Genomic DNA, 13,216 nt, shown 5'->3' on the forward strand with positions numbered 1-13,216 from the left:
ACCCCAAACTGAGAAGAGTTCTGCAATTCTTGTGTGTTTCTTGGGCTCACTTCTCAGGAACCCTGCAAGATCACAGTTTCACTAAAGAATTACTGTTTTGGGGAATGTTTTTTTGGAAGAGATTGAATCCCTGCTCACTATTTATTTGTTGTGCTGGGTGAGACTGAGCAGAACCTGAAAAGATCTTAGGAGGTGATAGAGATTGTCTCTGCCAAAAGAAGCAATAGGGCTTTCTTTCTGGCATATTCGGCAGAAAAATCTTGCCTTCGTGAGACTGGAGCGGAAAATATGTGTCTGTTCTGCTTGGCAGGTTCTAGCAGAAGATTTGACTCAGGCCTTTGGGCGGGGTTGGCTAGCCTGCGGGTCCCGCCGCTATGCAGCAGCATCGTCAGGGCCCTCCACCAGCATAAGCTGGGCACAGCTGCCTGGCCATCACTACAGCAGGTGAGGCGTTTCCTGGCTGAAGAATTCAGGGGTTTGTATGGTGCCTTTTTAAGCCTCTGGATGCTCCAAAATTAGATGCTGGGTTGGTTCACCGGGTTGTCAGAGAGATCATCCCCACCTTGGTGACTGGCCTACTGGGCTCTCAACAAGATAGAAGTCCTATGCTGTAGGGGTCCCAGCAGGAATGCACTCTGCCTCCTTGATTTCTGTGGTTAGATTATGTGTATTGCAAATCTTTTTATGCACAGAGCCAGGCAGTTAGTTTTCCCTTAGTGGGAGAACTTGGCCCCAGGCCTCATCTATGGAGGAGTCAGAGATAGGCAATTTACCCTTGTGTTTTAATTCAACTTAATTCTTTTCTCTCTGTATTAGGGTCTCCAGCAGTCTTTTCTGAACTCTCTGGCTTCTTACCGGATATTCCAAAAGGCTGCCCCTTTTGACAGGAGGGCCACATCCCTGGCGTGGCACCCAACTCACCCCAGCACCCTGGCTGTGGGCTCCAAAGGGGGAGATATCTTGCTCTGGAACTTTGGCATAAAGGACAAACCTACCTTCATTAAAGGGGTGAGCAGTACCCTCTGCCAGACAATAGTACTGAAGAGATGTTTGCTGAAGGGATGAAAAGTCATCCAGTAACAAGGAGATAATTGGGATCAAAAGTAACTGGGTATTTTCAAACAAGTAAACGGTGATGGTACTCAACTCTTTATTGAATGCCTGCCCTTAAAGTATTAGCAACTATGATACACTAATCATCCTCATAAGTTACTTATAGGATCTAAGCCCCTTCTTACCTCCTTGACCTTGGCTGTTGTCTTCCTCATTGCCTATGCTTTAGCCATACTAGATACTTCTGTTTCTGAAATTGGGTCTTTGGACTTGCTGTTCCTGTTGACTGGAGTCCTCTTTCCCGTGGTTTTTCTCATGGCTGGCTTCCTCTTACCATTCAGGTCTCAGCTTAATATACTTCTTCTACAAGGCTTATTACTGACCGCTCTGCTTACTCACTAATGACTCTCTACCTCATTATTATCCTCCATCACTTTCCCCCCACAATGTTTATCAATATCTGAAATGTTTTACTGATTTGTATGTCTTTGTCCATTATACAGTAAACTCCATGATGGCAGGGACCTTGTCTTTCTAACTCACCACCGTATCCCCAGTACTTAGAGTAGCTGCTTCGTATTTGCTGAATGAATGAGGGCCTTGTGATATAACTGGGCAAGTCAGATGTATACCTACAAGATCACTGACTGTACAGCAATACAGATGCTAAATGCTACAGAAATGAGGGAAGGAAGAATCTTTGGGGATTAGAGTCGATAGGGAAGGTTTCATGGATGAGTGAGATGTGAGGAAGAACAATATTTAGGTAAATGGAGAGAAAAGGAGGAAAGGCAGAGTGTGTTTGGGGCAAGGTGTGGCAAAGAGCTTTTTAGGGATGGTCTTAATTGTGCTAGTGTTTGCCATCAGTCGCTAAGGGGTTGAGAGTGTTGGTTTCTCCACCAAAGAGAACGCTCTTACCTTGCCCAGTAGGGGACTGAGATTGGAGGGCTATACTGTGAAAGGTGACACTCTGGGTTTAAAGCAGGAGCTGCAAATTCACATACCTAAAGAAGCCAGACAGATAAAAGAATGATGCAGGATGGTGGTTAGCGATAAATTGGAGATGGTTGACAGGTGAGAATTGAGGTCCTGTGGTATCAGGTCTGAGTTTTTCAAATGAAGTCTGAAATGTTTGGATTTTTAAAAATTGTAGTGAGACACGTAAAGTTTACCACCTTAGCCATTTTTTAAGTGTACCGTTCAGTGTGAGAACATTTACGTTCTTGCATAACCAGTCTCCAGAACTTTTTTGTCTTGCAGAACTGAAACTCTGTAAACATTAACGCAGACTTCCCGTTCCCCCTTCCCTCCAGACCCTGGCAACCGCATGCTGCTTTCTGTCTCTCTGATTTTGACTGACTGTCTCATACAAGTGGAATCAGACAGTACCTGTCCTTTTCTGACAGATTTATTTCACTTAGCATCATGTCCTCAGGGTGCATCCATGTTGCAGCATGTATCTGAATTTCTTTCCTTTTTAAGGTTAAATATTATTCCTCTGTATGTATACACCACATTTTTCTTTTACCCATTCATCTCTTGATGGACATTTGGGTTGCTTCCACCTTTTGGCTTTTGTGAATAATGCTGCCATGAACAGAGTTGCACAAATATCTCTTCGAGTTCGTGCTTTCAGTTCATTTGGTTTTGTACCTAGAGTGGATCACATTGTAACTCTTTAGTTTTTTGAGGAACCACCATACTGTTTTCCATAGCGGCATAGTCCCATTTTACATTCCTGCCAATAGGACACAAGGGTTTTAATTTAAAATACCTGATTTTTAATGTTGGGAATCAAATGAAATTGAACATGCTCTGTAGCTAAACAAAACACATTTGTGAACTGGATTCTTCATTAGCTCACTTTTTCTACCTCTGGTTTAGAGGCCATAGCTAAACCCACGATGAGTTCTTTGAAATGGACGGTTTGGAGAACAGCTCATCAGAAAAGGCCAGGTTAGACAGACTTGAGAGATTAGGATTCAAGCTATGAGATTATTCAAGAAAGTAAGTGCCTGAAGTCCGAAGAATGGCTTTCTGTCCAGCTGGTGAGACAGATGACCACCAGGAAGTGGAACTTTAAGTTGAAGTCAGAACCCAGAGCTCAAACAGGAAGAGATTTGTTCACTGCTGCTGCCGCCACCGCCCCACCCCGCCCCCACCTTCCCCAGCAAGCAGCCAGGATGCGAGAATAGAGAAATTTAAGAAATAGCCTAAGAGTGTCCTGGGGAAGGGCTTCCTGACTAAAAGAGGAATGATAACTGCTTTGAACTTGTGTTAGGGTGAAGGTGCTTTGGGATTTATCACCCTTCCTTACAATGTGTGTTTACGTGAAGCTTCCTCACGCTGTTGTGGAGATTGGTCTGGGCATTTAAACTGTGTGACTCGCAGGGAGGTAGGCTGTAGCAGAAGAAAGGTTTGGTGGTCTGGAGAACTGTCTGTACTCCCAGAAACCGACAGCAGAAGGTTGATTTGAAACCAGTGAGGAAGGGAGAAGCAGTGCCTCATTTTATCTTTTCTTTAGTCATCTGACCTTGGTTCTGATCTTGATATCTTTCAGGCCCTTGGCGAGGGGACATGTGTTTAATTTTCAAAATGATCATTCTCATTGTAAAAATTACCTGTGCTCATTGTAAGAAATTCACGCAATACAGGAAAAATACATATATAAAGAATAAAGTAATTGTTACCTGAAATCCCCATATGGGGCATCTTTATATGTGTGTAGACACTATTATACACACCCATTCTTTTATTTATGTTTTTATATAAGTGTTCTACCCTAGAATCTGTTGTATTTTACTTATTAGATCATATTCTGGTTTAGTCATCTTGTACCAGATGATGACCACTTAAAAATATCTTATTTCCTTTTTTTTTGTAATGCCTTTGGTTTTGGTATCAGGGATGTGTTTCCTCTACTTGAATTTTCTGGAATAGTTTGTGCAGAGTTAGTACTATTTTTTTTCTTAAATTTTTCATAGGATTCACTAGTGAAGCCATCTGGATCTAGAGTTTTCTTTGTTGGACGGTTTTAAACTATATTTCCAATTGTTTAACAGCAGTAAGGCAATTTAGGTTATTTCTTCTTGAAGGAGCATGGCAGTTTGTCTTTCAAGTAATTTGTTCATTTTATCTAAGTTGTTGAATTTAGAGGCATAAAGTTGTTTATATATTCCCTTGTGCTCAGATGTTCAGTCATGTCCGACTCTTTGCAAACCAGTGTACCATAGCCCACCAGACTCCTCTGTCCTTGGATTCTCCAGGCAAGAATACAGGAGTGGGTTGCCATTTCCTCCTCCAGGAGATCTTCCCAACCCAGGATCAAACCTGAGTCTCTTAACGTCTCCTTCATTGGCAGACAAATTCTTTACCACTAGTGCCACCTGGGAAGCCTTGTTATCTTTTTAATATTCATAAGATCTGTTGTAATGTTCTCACTCTTTTTATTGGTACTGGTAATTTGTGTCTTTTTTTTCTTTTACCCCTGATCAGTCTTGCTAGAAGATCATCAGTTTTGTTGATATTTTCCAGCTTTTAGCTTCATTGATTTTTCTCCATTGTTTTTCTGTTTTCTTTATTTTTTTTTTCTTTTTGCCCCATTGTTTTCTTTCCTGTGGGTATAATTTCCTTTTCTTTTTCTGGCTTCTTAAGATAGAAACTTGGATTTTTATTTGATTTTTTTGTTGTTGTTGTTTTCTAATACAACCATTCAATGCTATACATTTCCCTGTATTTCTCTAACTGAATCTTACAGATTTTGTTGTGTTTTTGTTTTCATTCAGTATAAATTACTTTCCAGATTCTTTATGATTTCTTCTTTTACCTATGGATTATTTTGAAGTATCTGTTTGATTTCTATTTGGGGATTGTTGCGATATCTCTGTTACTGATTTCTAGTTCAATGCTGTTACGGAACAAAAGACATTTCGTGATTCCAGACCTTTTATAACTTAGCATGTTGATTGTCTTTGGAGTGTTCCATATGCATTTGAAAAAAGATGTGTACTGTGCTATTTTGGGGTGAATTACTCCTTAAATGTTAATTAGGTTACATTGGTTAATAGTGTTTGTATCCTTTTTTTAAATGTTCTATAGCCTTACTGATTTTATATCTCTTATCAGTTATTGAGAGAGGAATATTGGAATCTCCAACTATAAAATTGTGGTTCTGTTTATTTTCCTTTAGTTTTTGCTTCAAACGTTTGTTTGTTATTAGGTGCTTACACATTTAGCATTATGTCCTTTTGATGAATTGACACCTCTGTTATTGTGAGATGTCTCCTTTTATCCCTGATAATATTTCTTGTTCTGAAATTTTATTTCTTTGATATTAATGTAGCCATGCAGCTTTTTTATGATTAATACTTGCATTGTATATCTTTTTTCATCCTTTTATTCTTAATGTATTTGTATATTTGTATATAAAATGTTTCTTGTAGATAGCATTTAAAAAAAATGCAACCTGCTAATTCCCTGGTGAACCAGTGGTTAGGACTCTATGATTTCACTGCTGAGGGCTGGGATTCAAGCCCCTGGTTGGGGAACTGAGATCTTGCAAGCTGCATGGCATGGTGAAAAAGGAAAAATCCATTCTGACAGTCTCTACCTTTTAATTGAAGCATTTGTCCATTTACATTTAATATGATTAATTATAAATATGATTGGATTTAAGTCTGTCATCTTCTGTATTTGTCTCATTGTTTTGGTCCATCATTTTTTCTTGCCTTCTTTTTGATTGAGTACTTTTTGTGATTCCATTTTATCTTCATTATTGGATTATTAGTTACACTTTTCTTCTTTCCCTTCTCTCTCTTTTAGTAGTAGTTCTAGAGTTTGCAATGTACATCTTTTTTTTTTTGACCATGAGACTTGTAGGATGTTAGTTCCCTGACCCAGGGATTGAACCTGGGCCCTCAGCAGTGAAAGCACAGAGTCCTAACCATTGGACCGCCAGGGACTTTACCACAGTCTACATTTTTAATGTAAGAGTGAACATTCAAATAGTATCATACAACTTTATATGTATTGTAACAGTCTTACAACTATGTACTGACTTTCATTTTCTCCCTTCTCTCATTGTCTTTTATTTTACTTCTACATACTTTGTAAAGCTTACATTATGATTTTTGCTTTACACAGTTAATTATCTTTTTGTTTTTATTTAAATATTTATTGAGATATAGCTGATGTATGATAAATTGCATGTTTAAAGTGTGCAACTTGATGAGTCTTGACATATATAAATATGTATACAACCATGAAACCATCACCACAATTAAAATAATGAACATATCCATCACACCTCCAAATTTCCTTACACCCCTTGGTAATCCTTCCCTTTATACTCTCTGTCCTGTCACCTGAAAACCACTGATCTGCTTTCTATTCCTATTGATAAATTTGCATTTTCAAGACATATAAATGGCTTGCATGCCAAGTTGCTTCAGTCATGTCCAACTCTTTGTGACCCCCATGGACTATAGTCCTCCAGGTTTCTCTGTCCATGGGATTCTCCAGTCAAGAATACTGAGGTGGGTTGCCATGCCCTCCTCCAGGAGCTCCTCCCCATATAAATGGCACTATATGATATAGACTCTTTTCTTTTCCCTGGCTTCTTTCATACAGTATGAATATTTGAGGTTCATCCATATTTTTGCCGGTATCAATAGTTTGTAGTAGTATTCCAGTGTATTGATATACCAGTTTATTTATCCATTCATCTATTGAAGGGCATTTAGACTTTTTCCAGCTTTTGACTGTTACCAATACAGCTGCTATGAAGATTTCACGTACAGTCTTTGTGTGGATATATGTCTTCATTTTTCCCGAGTAAATACCTGGTGGTGGGATGGCTGGGTTGCAGGGTAGGTATCTTTTAAAGATGTTTTTTAAATGAGAAAAAAACTTAATATTTACCCACGTATTTGCCATTTCCAGTTTTTAAAATTCTTTTGTATGATTCAGACTTCCTTTTGATCTTCTGTTTAAAGAGATTTCTTTAACATTTCCTATAATGTAGGTTGGTTGGTGATGCATTTTTTTTCCTTTTGTTTGTCCAAGGAAGTCTTTATTTTGCAGTTTCCTTTAAAGGTATTTTTGCTGGGTATAGAATTCTAGGTTTACAGGATTTTTTATTCTTCTTTTAGTACTTTGAAGATGATTTCTGATGTGAAGTCTGCTCCCATTCTATGTTCTTCTTCATATGATTTTTCTTTCCCTTTGTCATCTAAATATTCACAGGATCCAGGGATCACAGCATAGACATTTTGGGTAATTGAATAAATTACCCATTATTCAATCCACTCCGGTTAGCATGGGTCTAAAGCAGCCTATGGAGAAGGCATTGGCACCCCACTCCAGTACTCTTGCCTGGAGAATCCCATGGATGGAGGAGCCTGGTAGGCTGCAGTCCATGGGGTCGCGAATAGTCAGATACGACTGAGCGACTTCACTTTCACTTTTCACTTTCATGCATTGGAGAAGGAAATGGCAACCCACTCCAGTGTTCTTGCCTGGAGAATCCCAGGGACAGGGGCGCCTGGTGGGCTGCCATCTATGGGGTCGCACAGAGTCGGACACGACTGAAGTGACTTAGCAGTAGCAAAGCAGCCTATAGTCTAGATTTTGGCCTCACCCTGAGACAGTACCCTTCTGAGGACTCTGCTTGAGCTATGTTAAGAATCTTTTCATTCTGGATGGTGAGAATATAGACCGTTCTGAGGATTTCTCCTGTTAATTTCTGATGTCTCCCTTCTCCTGCCCTAGCTTTATATAGTTTCCTTATACACATTTACACAATATTATTTACTCAAAGGCCTGAGGGGACCCCTCTGAAAATATCCATAATGCTCTCTCTCTGCACATCAGCCTCTCCAGCATTTTGCCCTGCTGGCTTTCCCAAGTGTCTCCTGAGCCCATTGAGACTATTAGGCTGTTTGGGTCCTCCCTGCCTATGCTACAGCCTGGGTACGCTCTCCAAGCATTAAATTGGGGCAATCACATGGCTGCCTCACTCTTTTCCCTCTTGTGCTGCCTGTTGGCCAGTGTGTGAAAACTTATTTCATGTATTTTTCCATTTTTTTAGTTGTGTTAAGGCAGGAGGATATATCTGGTTTCTGACACTCCATCATGGTTGGAAGTAGAAATTCATATTAATTTTAATAGTTTCTCTGAGGGATTTAAATTTTTCCCCTATACAGTTTTTCATCTGTAAATCATGAGAGTTTGATTTCTTCCTCTACCATTTTTACACTTCTTTTTTATTTGCCTTATCTCATTGGCTGAGGCCTCTAGTACCTTGTTGAATGTTTGCTCTAACAGGCATTCTTATCTTGTTCTTCATTATAGAAGGCTTTTATGTTTTATCATTGAAATATCTGCTGCGTTTTATTGTGATAATCTATATATAACATGAGAATTACAATTTTAACCATTTCAAAGCATATAGTTCAATGGCACTAAGTACATTTATATTGTGCAGTCATTGCCACTATCCATCTCCAGGACTTCTTCATCCCCAAGTAAAACTCTATACCCATTAAACAATAACTGTCTATTACCTCTTCCCCAGCCCCCCTAATCTGTTTTTTGTCTCTGAATTTCACAGTTCCAGGTACGGCATGTAAGTGGAATTATACAGTATTTTACCTTGGTGGTCTGGCTCCTTTTCCTTAGCATAATATTTCCAAGGTCCGTCCGTGTTGTAGCAGGTTTCAGTACTTTATTCCTTTTTGAGGTTGAATAATATTCCATTGTACAAATATACCAAATTTTGTTTTGCCACTCGTCTGTCATTGAACATTTGAATTGTTTCTGCATTTTGCTATTTTGATTCAGCTGCCATGAATGTTCGTTTATGTACAAGTTTTTGTTTGAACAACTGTTTTCAGTTTTCTTGGCTATGCACCTGGGAGCCTGTTTGTTTTTAATACCTTTTATCAGATTAAGTAAGTTCCTCTTCTATTCTTAGTTTGCCAGAAGCTGTTATCATGAATGATAATTGAATTTTTTCAAATACTTTTGTGTCTGTTGAGGTCAGCATATGATTTTCCTTATCTGTGCTATTAAAAAAAAAACTACACTGTTTTTTGTTTGTTTTGGTTTATTACCAAATAAACCAAATTTGATTTTTTAATTTAAATGTTCTTTTCCCCACTTTTTAACCTTTACAATTATATTTCTAGCAAGTCGTACTGCTTCTTTTAAAAACTGTGGTAAAAGCACATAACCTGAAATGTGTCATCTCAACCATTTTTAAGTGCACAGTTAACACTGTATTTCCATTTTTAGCAACAGAGTTCTAGAATTTTTTTTTTTTTTAGAATTTTTTTATCTTGTAAAACTGAGACTGTGTGCCCACTGACTAACAGCTCACCATTTCCCCTTCCTTCCAGCGCTTGGCAACCACAGGTTTACTCTCTGTTTCTATGAGTCTGAACTACTTTAGATACCCTAAGTTTTGCTGGTTTTGCTGGGGCTATGTCAGAGAACATTCTTTTAGGAAGTACACAGTAAAGTATCTGAGTGTGATGGGACTTCATGTTGGGAATTTATTACCAAATGGTTCCAGAAAAAAACAGTGCTTTGTGCTGTTCTCACAACTTTTCTATGAGACAATTTGAAAATAAACTTTTTTTTTAAAAAAAAGATTGTTTCTTCCTCAAATATTTAGTACATTCACCACTGAAGCCATTAAGATCTGGAATTTACTTTGCGAAAAAGTGTTTAGTTGTGACTCGGTTTCTTTAACAGCTATCAGACTATTCAAATTTTTCCTTTTCATCTTCTGTCAGTTTGGTAAGTTTGTACTGTTCTAGGAATGTGCTTATCTCCTCTGAATTTTCAGTTTTATTGGCAAAAGATTGTTTATGATGTCCTCTTATTACTTTTTAAAATGTCTAGGATATCTTTTCCATCCACTAAATTGGTTATTTGTGCTTTCTCCTTTGTTTGGTCATTCTCAGCTGGGATTTATCAATTTAATTATATTAGTCTTTTCATGGAACTAACTTTTGGCTTTGTTGATTTTTCTTCACAGTGTATTTATTTCATTCATTTCTGTTTTTTCTTCTTACTCTCTGGTTTTAGCTTCTTGTTTGTTTTACAGCTTCTTGAGATGGATGTTTGGGTCATTGATTTTTAGGCTTTTTTAACTTTTATTGTGAATAATACTCCTGTGAATATCTACATACGAGTTTTTATATCAACATACGTACTCATTTCTGTTGACTATATATTTTCTTGGGTATATGTATCTTTGGGGCCATATGGTAATTGTGTGTTTAATTTTTTTGAAGAATTGCCTATGTTCCAAAGCACTCCATTTCACTTTCCCACCAGCAATGTAGGAGGGCTTCAGTTCCTCCACATCCTTGACTGACAAATAAAAATTGTGCATATCTAGTGTACATCATAGTGTGGTTTTGTTTTTGCTTTATTTATCATTTTTGGCTGTGTCATGTGGATCTTAGTTCCTGACCTGGGATGGAACCTGAGCCCCCTGCAGTGGGAGCACAGAGTCCTAACCACTAGACCACCAGGGACCCAACATGATGTTTTAATACATGTATATATTGTGAAATGATTTCCACAATCAAGCTAATTCGTTAACATCCATCATCTTACGTAGTTTTCTATGTGTATGCTGAGAACACTTAAGATCCATTCTCTTAGAAAATTTCACATATAAAATAGTTATTAACTATAGTCACCATGCTATACATTAGATCTCATGAATAGTTGAAACTTTGTGTCCTTTGACGAGTATCTCACCATTGCCCTACCCGCCTTCAGCCCCAGGCAACCACTATTCTCTTGCCTTTGTGAGTGACTTTTTTAGATTGCACATGTAAGTGAGGTCATGCAGTATTTATCTGTGTCTGACTTCGCTTAGCATAATGTCCTCCATGTTCATCCATGTTATCAGAAGTGGCAGGATTTACTTTTTTAAGGCTGAATAATATTCCACTTGATACATATATATATATCTCACATTTTCTTTCTTTATCCATTCATTGATCAGCAGACAGTTGTTTCTATATCTTGGGAATTGTGAATAATGCTGCAATGAACACAGGAGGACAGAACTCTGAGAAACTGATTTCCTTTCCTTTTGATACATACTCAAAAGTAGAATTAACCGGATAGTTTGGTAGCTCCCTTCTGAGTTGTTCATGGAGGAACCTCCATACTGTTTTCCATAATGCCCCTACCAATTTACATTCCCGTCAACAATATACCAGAGTTCCCTTTTTCCACACCTTGGCCAGCACTTGTTATCGCTTGTCTTTTTTATAATAGTCATTCTAACTGGGTGTGAGGTGATATCTCCTTGTAATTTTGTATTTCTGTTAGTGACGTTGAGCAGCTTTTCATATACCCTTTGGCCATTTGTATGTCTTTGGAAAAATGCCTATTCAATCTTTGTCCATTTTTTTTTATCAGATTATTTGTTTCTCCTTTTTTTGCTATTGAGTTGTCCAAGTTCCTTATATGTTGTTGATACTAATCCCTCGTCAGATATAGTTTGCACTATTTTTTTTCATTCTATAGGCTGTCTTACAACACTCATTATTGTTTATAGCCTCCTATGGCTATGAAATAGTATTTCACTGTGACTTTTATTTGCATTACCTAGTGACTAATGAGGTTGAGCATCTTTTCATGTGCCACTATTTTTATATCTTCTTTGGAGAAATGTCTGTTGAAATCCTTTGTCCTTTTTTTGGTTGCACCATGGGGCTTGTGGGATGTTAGTTCCCTGACCAGGGATTGAACCCCAACCATGGGAGTGAAAATACCAAGTCCTAAACATAGGACCTCCAGGGAATTCTCTTTGTCCATTTTTTAATTAGGTCTCTTTTTAAAATGTATACTAATTACAATTATTTTAAAGCCAATGTCTAATAGCACCAATACCTGGATCTTCTGTGTCTTTAAGCTGGTGTTTTTTCTCTTGGTTGGTTACTTGATCTTGATTTCTGATATGCTGGACAGTTTTAGATTTGATGCCAAATATTGCATATGAAAATTTGCAGAGATATAATTTTAAGTTTTGAGTGCTCTTACAAAAAGAATTTTTTCTCTCTGCCAGGCAGGTCAGGTAGAATCAGATCATCTTACTCAGAGACGGAAATGATTTGTATGTGGACTTCAGTCTTCATGAGGGAGGGTCTGTTTCGTTTGCTCTTATTTCTGGGGTTTCAGGGATCCTAACTAAAACCTGCATTTTTTTTTTTTTTCTAAAACCTTTCCTCTCTGACAGGTCTGGACTCTGTTTTTGCCTCCCTTGAGATTGACAGAACTTCTGCTGAACTTCTCAGCTCCTCAGCCATACAGCTTTCTCACCTGCATAGGCCTCAGGAGCAAAAGCAGCATTGAAATGTCAGACTTACCTCTCTGCTTCTCTTCTCTCTAGGAGGCTGGACTTGGTAGTCCTTGGTGCCTTGATAGCTGTTCGTTGACTTCAGAAACTTTCCTTTGAGAACATACACCTCATCTACCTTTTCTAGCTTTTCTTGACAGGTTGGCCTGAAACCAGCTAACCCACCATGACTGGAATTGGAAAGTCTCAAACACATTTTCTTTTTTGTGTTTTGTCCAGGTTTATGTAGTCCTTCTCAGTGCAAGAGCTGTCGTAACTACTTAATCCACCCTTGCTAGAAGAACACGAATGCATTTTACCTGAAAATGTTTACATAAGTGCTTATTACTAATGCTTTGACATAGGGCCAGTCCTTTCTTGTAGTAAGTGCTCACTGATTCGGGTTCACCTGGTCTTACATAAACCGAATCCATAATGCATACTTTACAGCGTCTAGTTTCCATTTCCCAAAAGTGGAGACATAATTTAAAATCAGTTGTGAAGCAGTCTGATTGCAGATTCTCTTAAGTTTTCACTATTTCCCACCCTAATTGTTTATAAGTATCTCTCCCATGCTTAATTCAGCAACTCTTATAAAGCTATTAGACATTGGCTTTAAAATAATTGTAATTAGTATACATTAGCAAATCTTTTTAATCTAGTTTTTCCAAAGTGTTCAATGTGGATTTCATAGAAACCACAGTGGTCATTCTTTTTGCACATATTTCATCAATTTTAATTAAATTACATTTTAATGAATGTTTTGTGTTTAAAGTTTAAATGTTTAATAAATTACAT

At 38.0% G+C, this 13,216-nt stretch overlaps 1 protein-coding gene across 3 annotated transcripts in view; it reads left to right on the forward strand.

Moving 5' to 3' along the window:
* The window catches only part of DDB2 (damage specific DNA binding protein 2), a 35,958-nt gene that overhangs the window by 16,734 nt on the left and 6,008 nt on the right, over positions 1-13,216 (forward strand). For all 3 annotated transcript variants that reach the window (XM_070804180.1, XM_019974995.2, XM_019974997.2), the window contains 2 exons: positions 311-444; positions 817-1,008. In XM_070804180.1, coding sequence (XP_070660281.1) covers positions 311-444; positions 817-1,008 — 326 coding nt within the window. The remainder of the gene's footprint in view (positions 1-310; positions 445-816; positions 1,009-13,216) is intronic.

This window comes from Bos indicus, chromosome 15 (genome assembly GCF_029378745.1).
Source record: "Bos indicus isolate NIAB-ARS_2022 breed Sahiwal x Tharparkar chromosome 15, NIAB-ARS_B.indTharparkar_mat_pri_1.0, whole genome shotgun sequence".
Lineage (NCBI taxonomy): Eukaryota > Metazoa > Chordata > Mammalia > Artiodactyla > Bovidae > Bos > Bos indicus.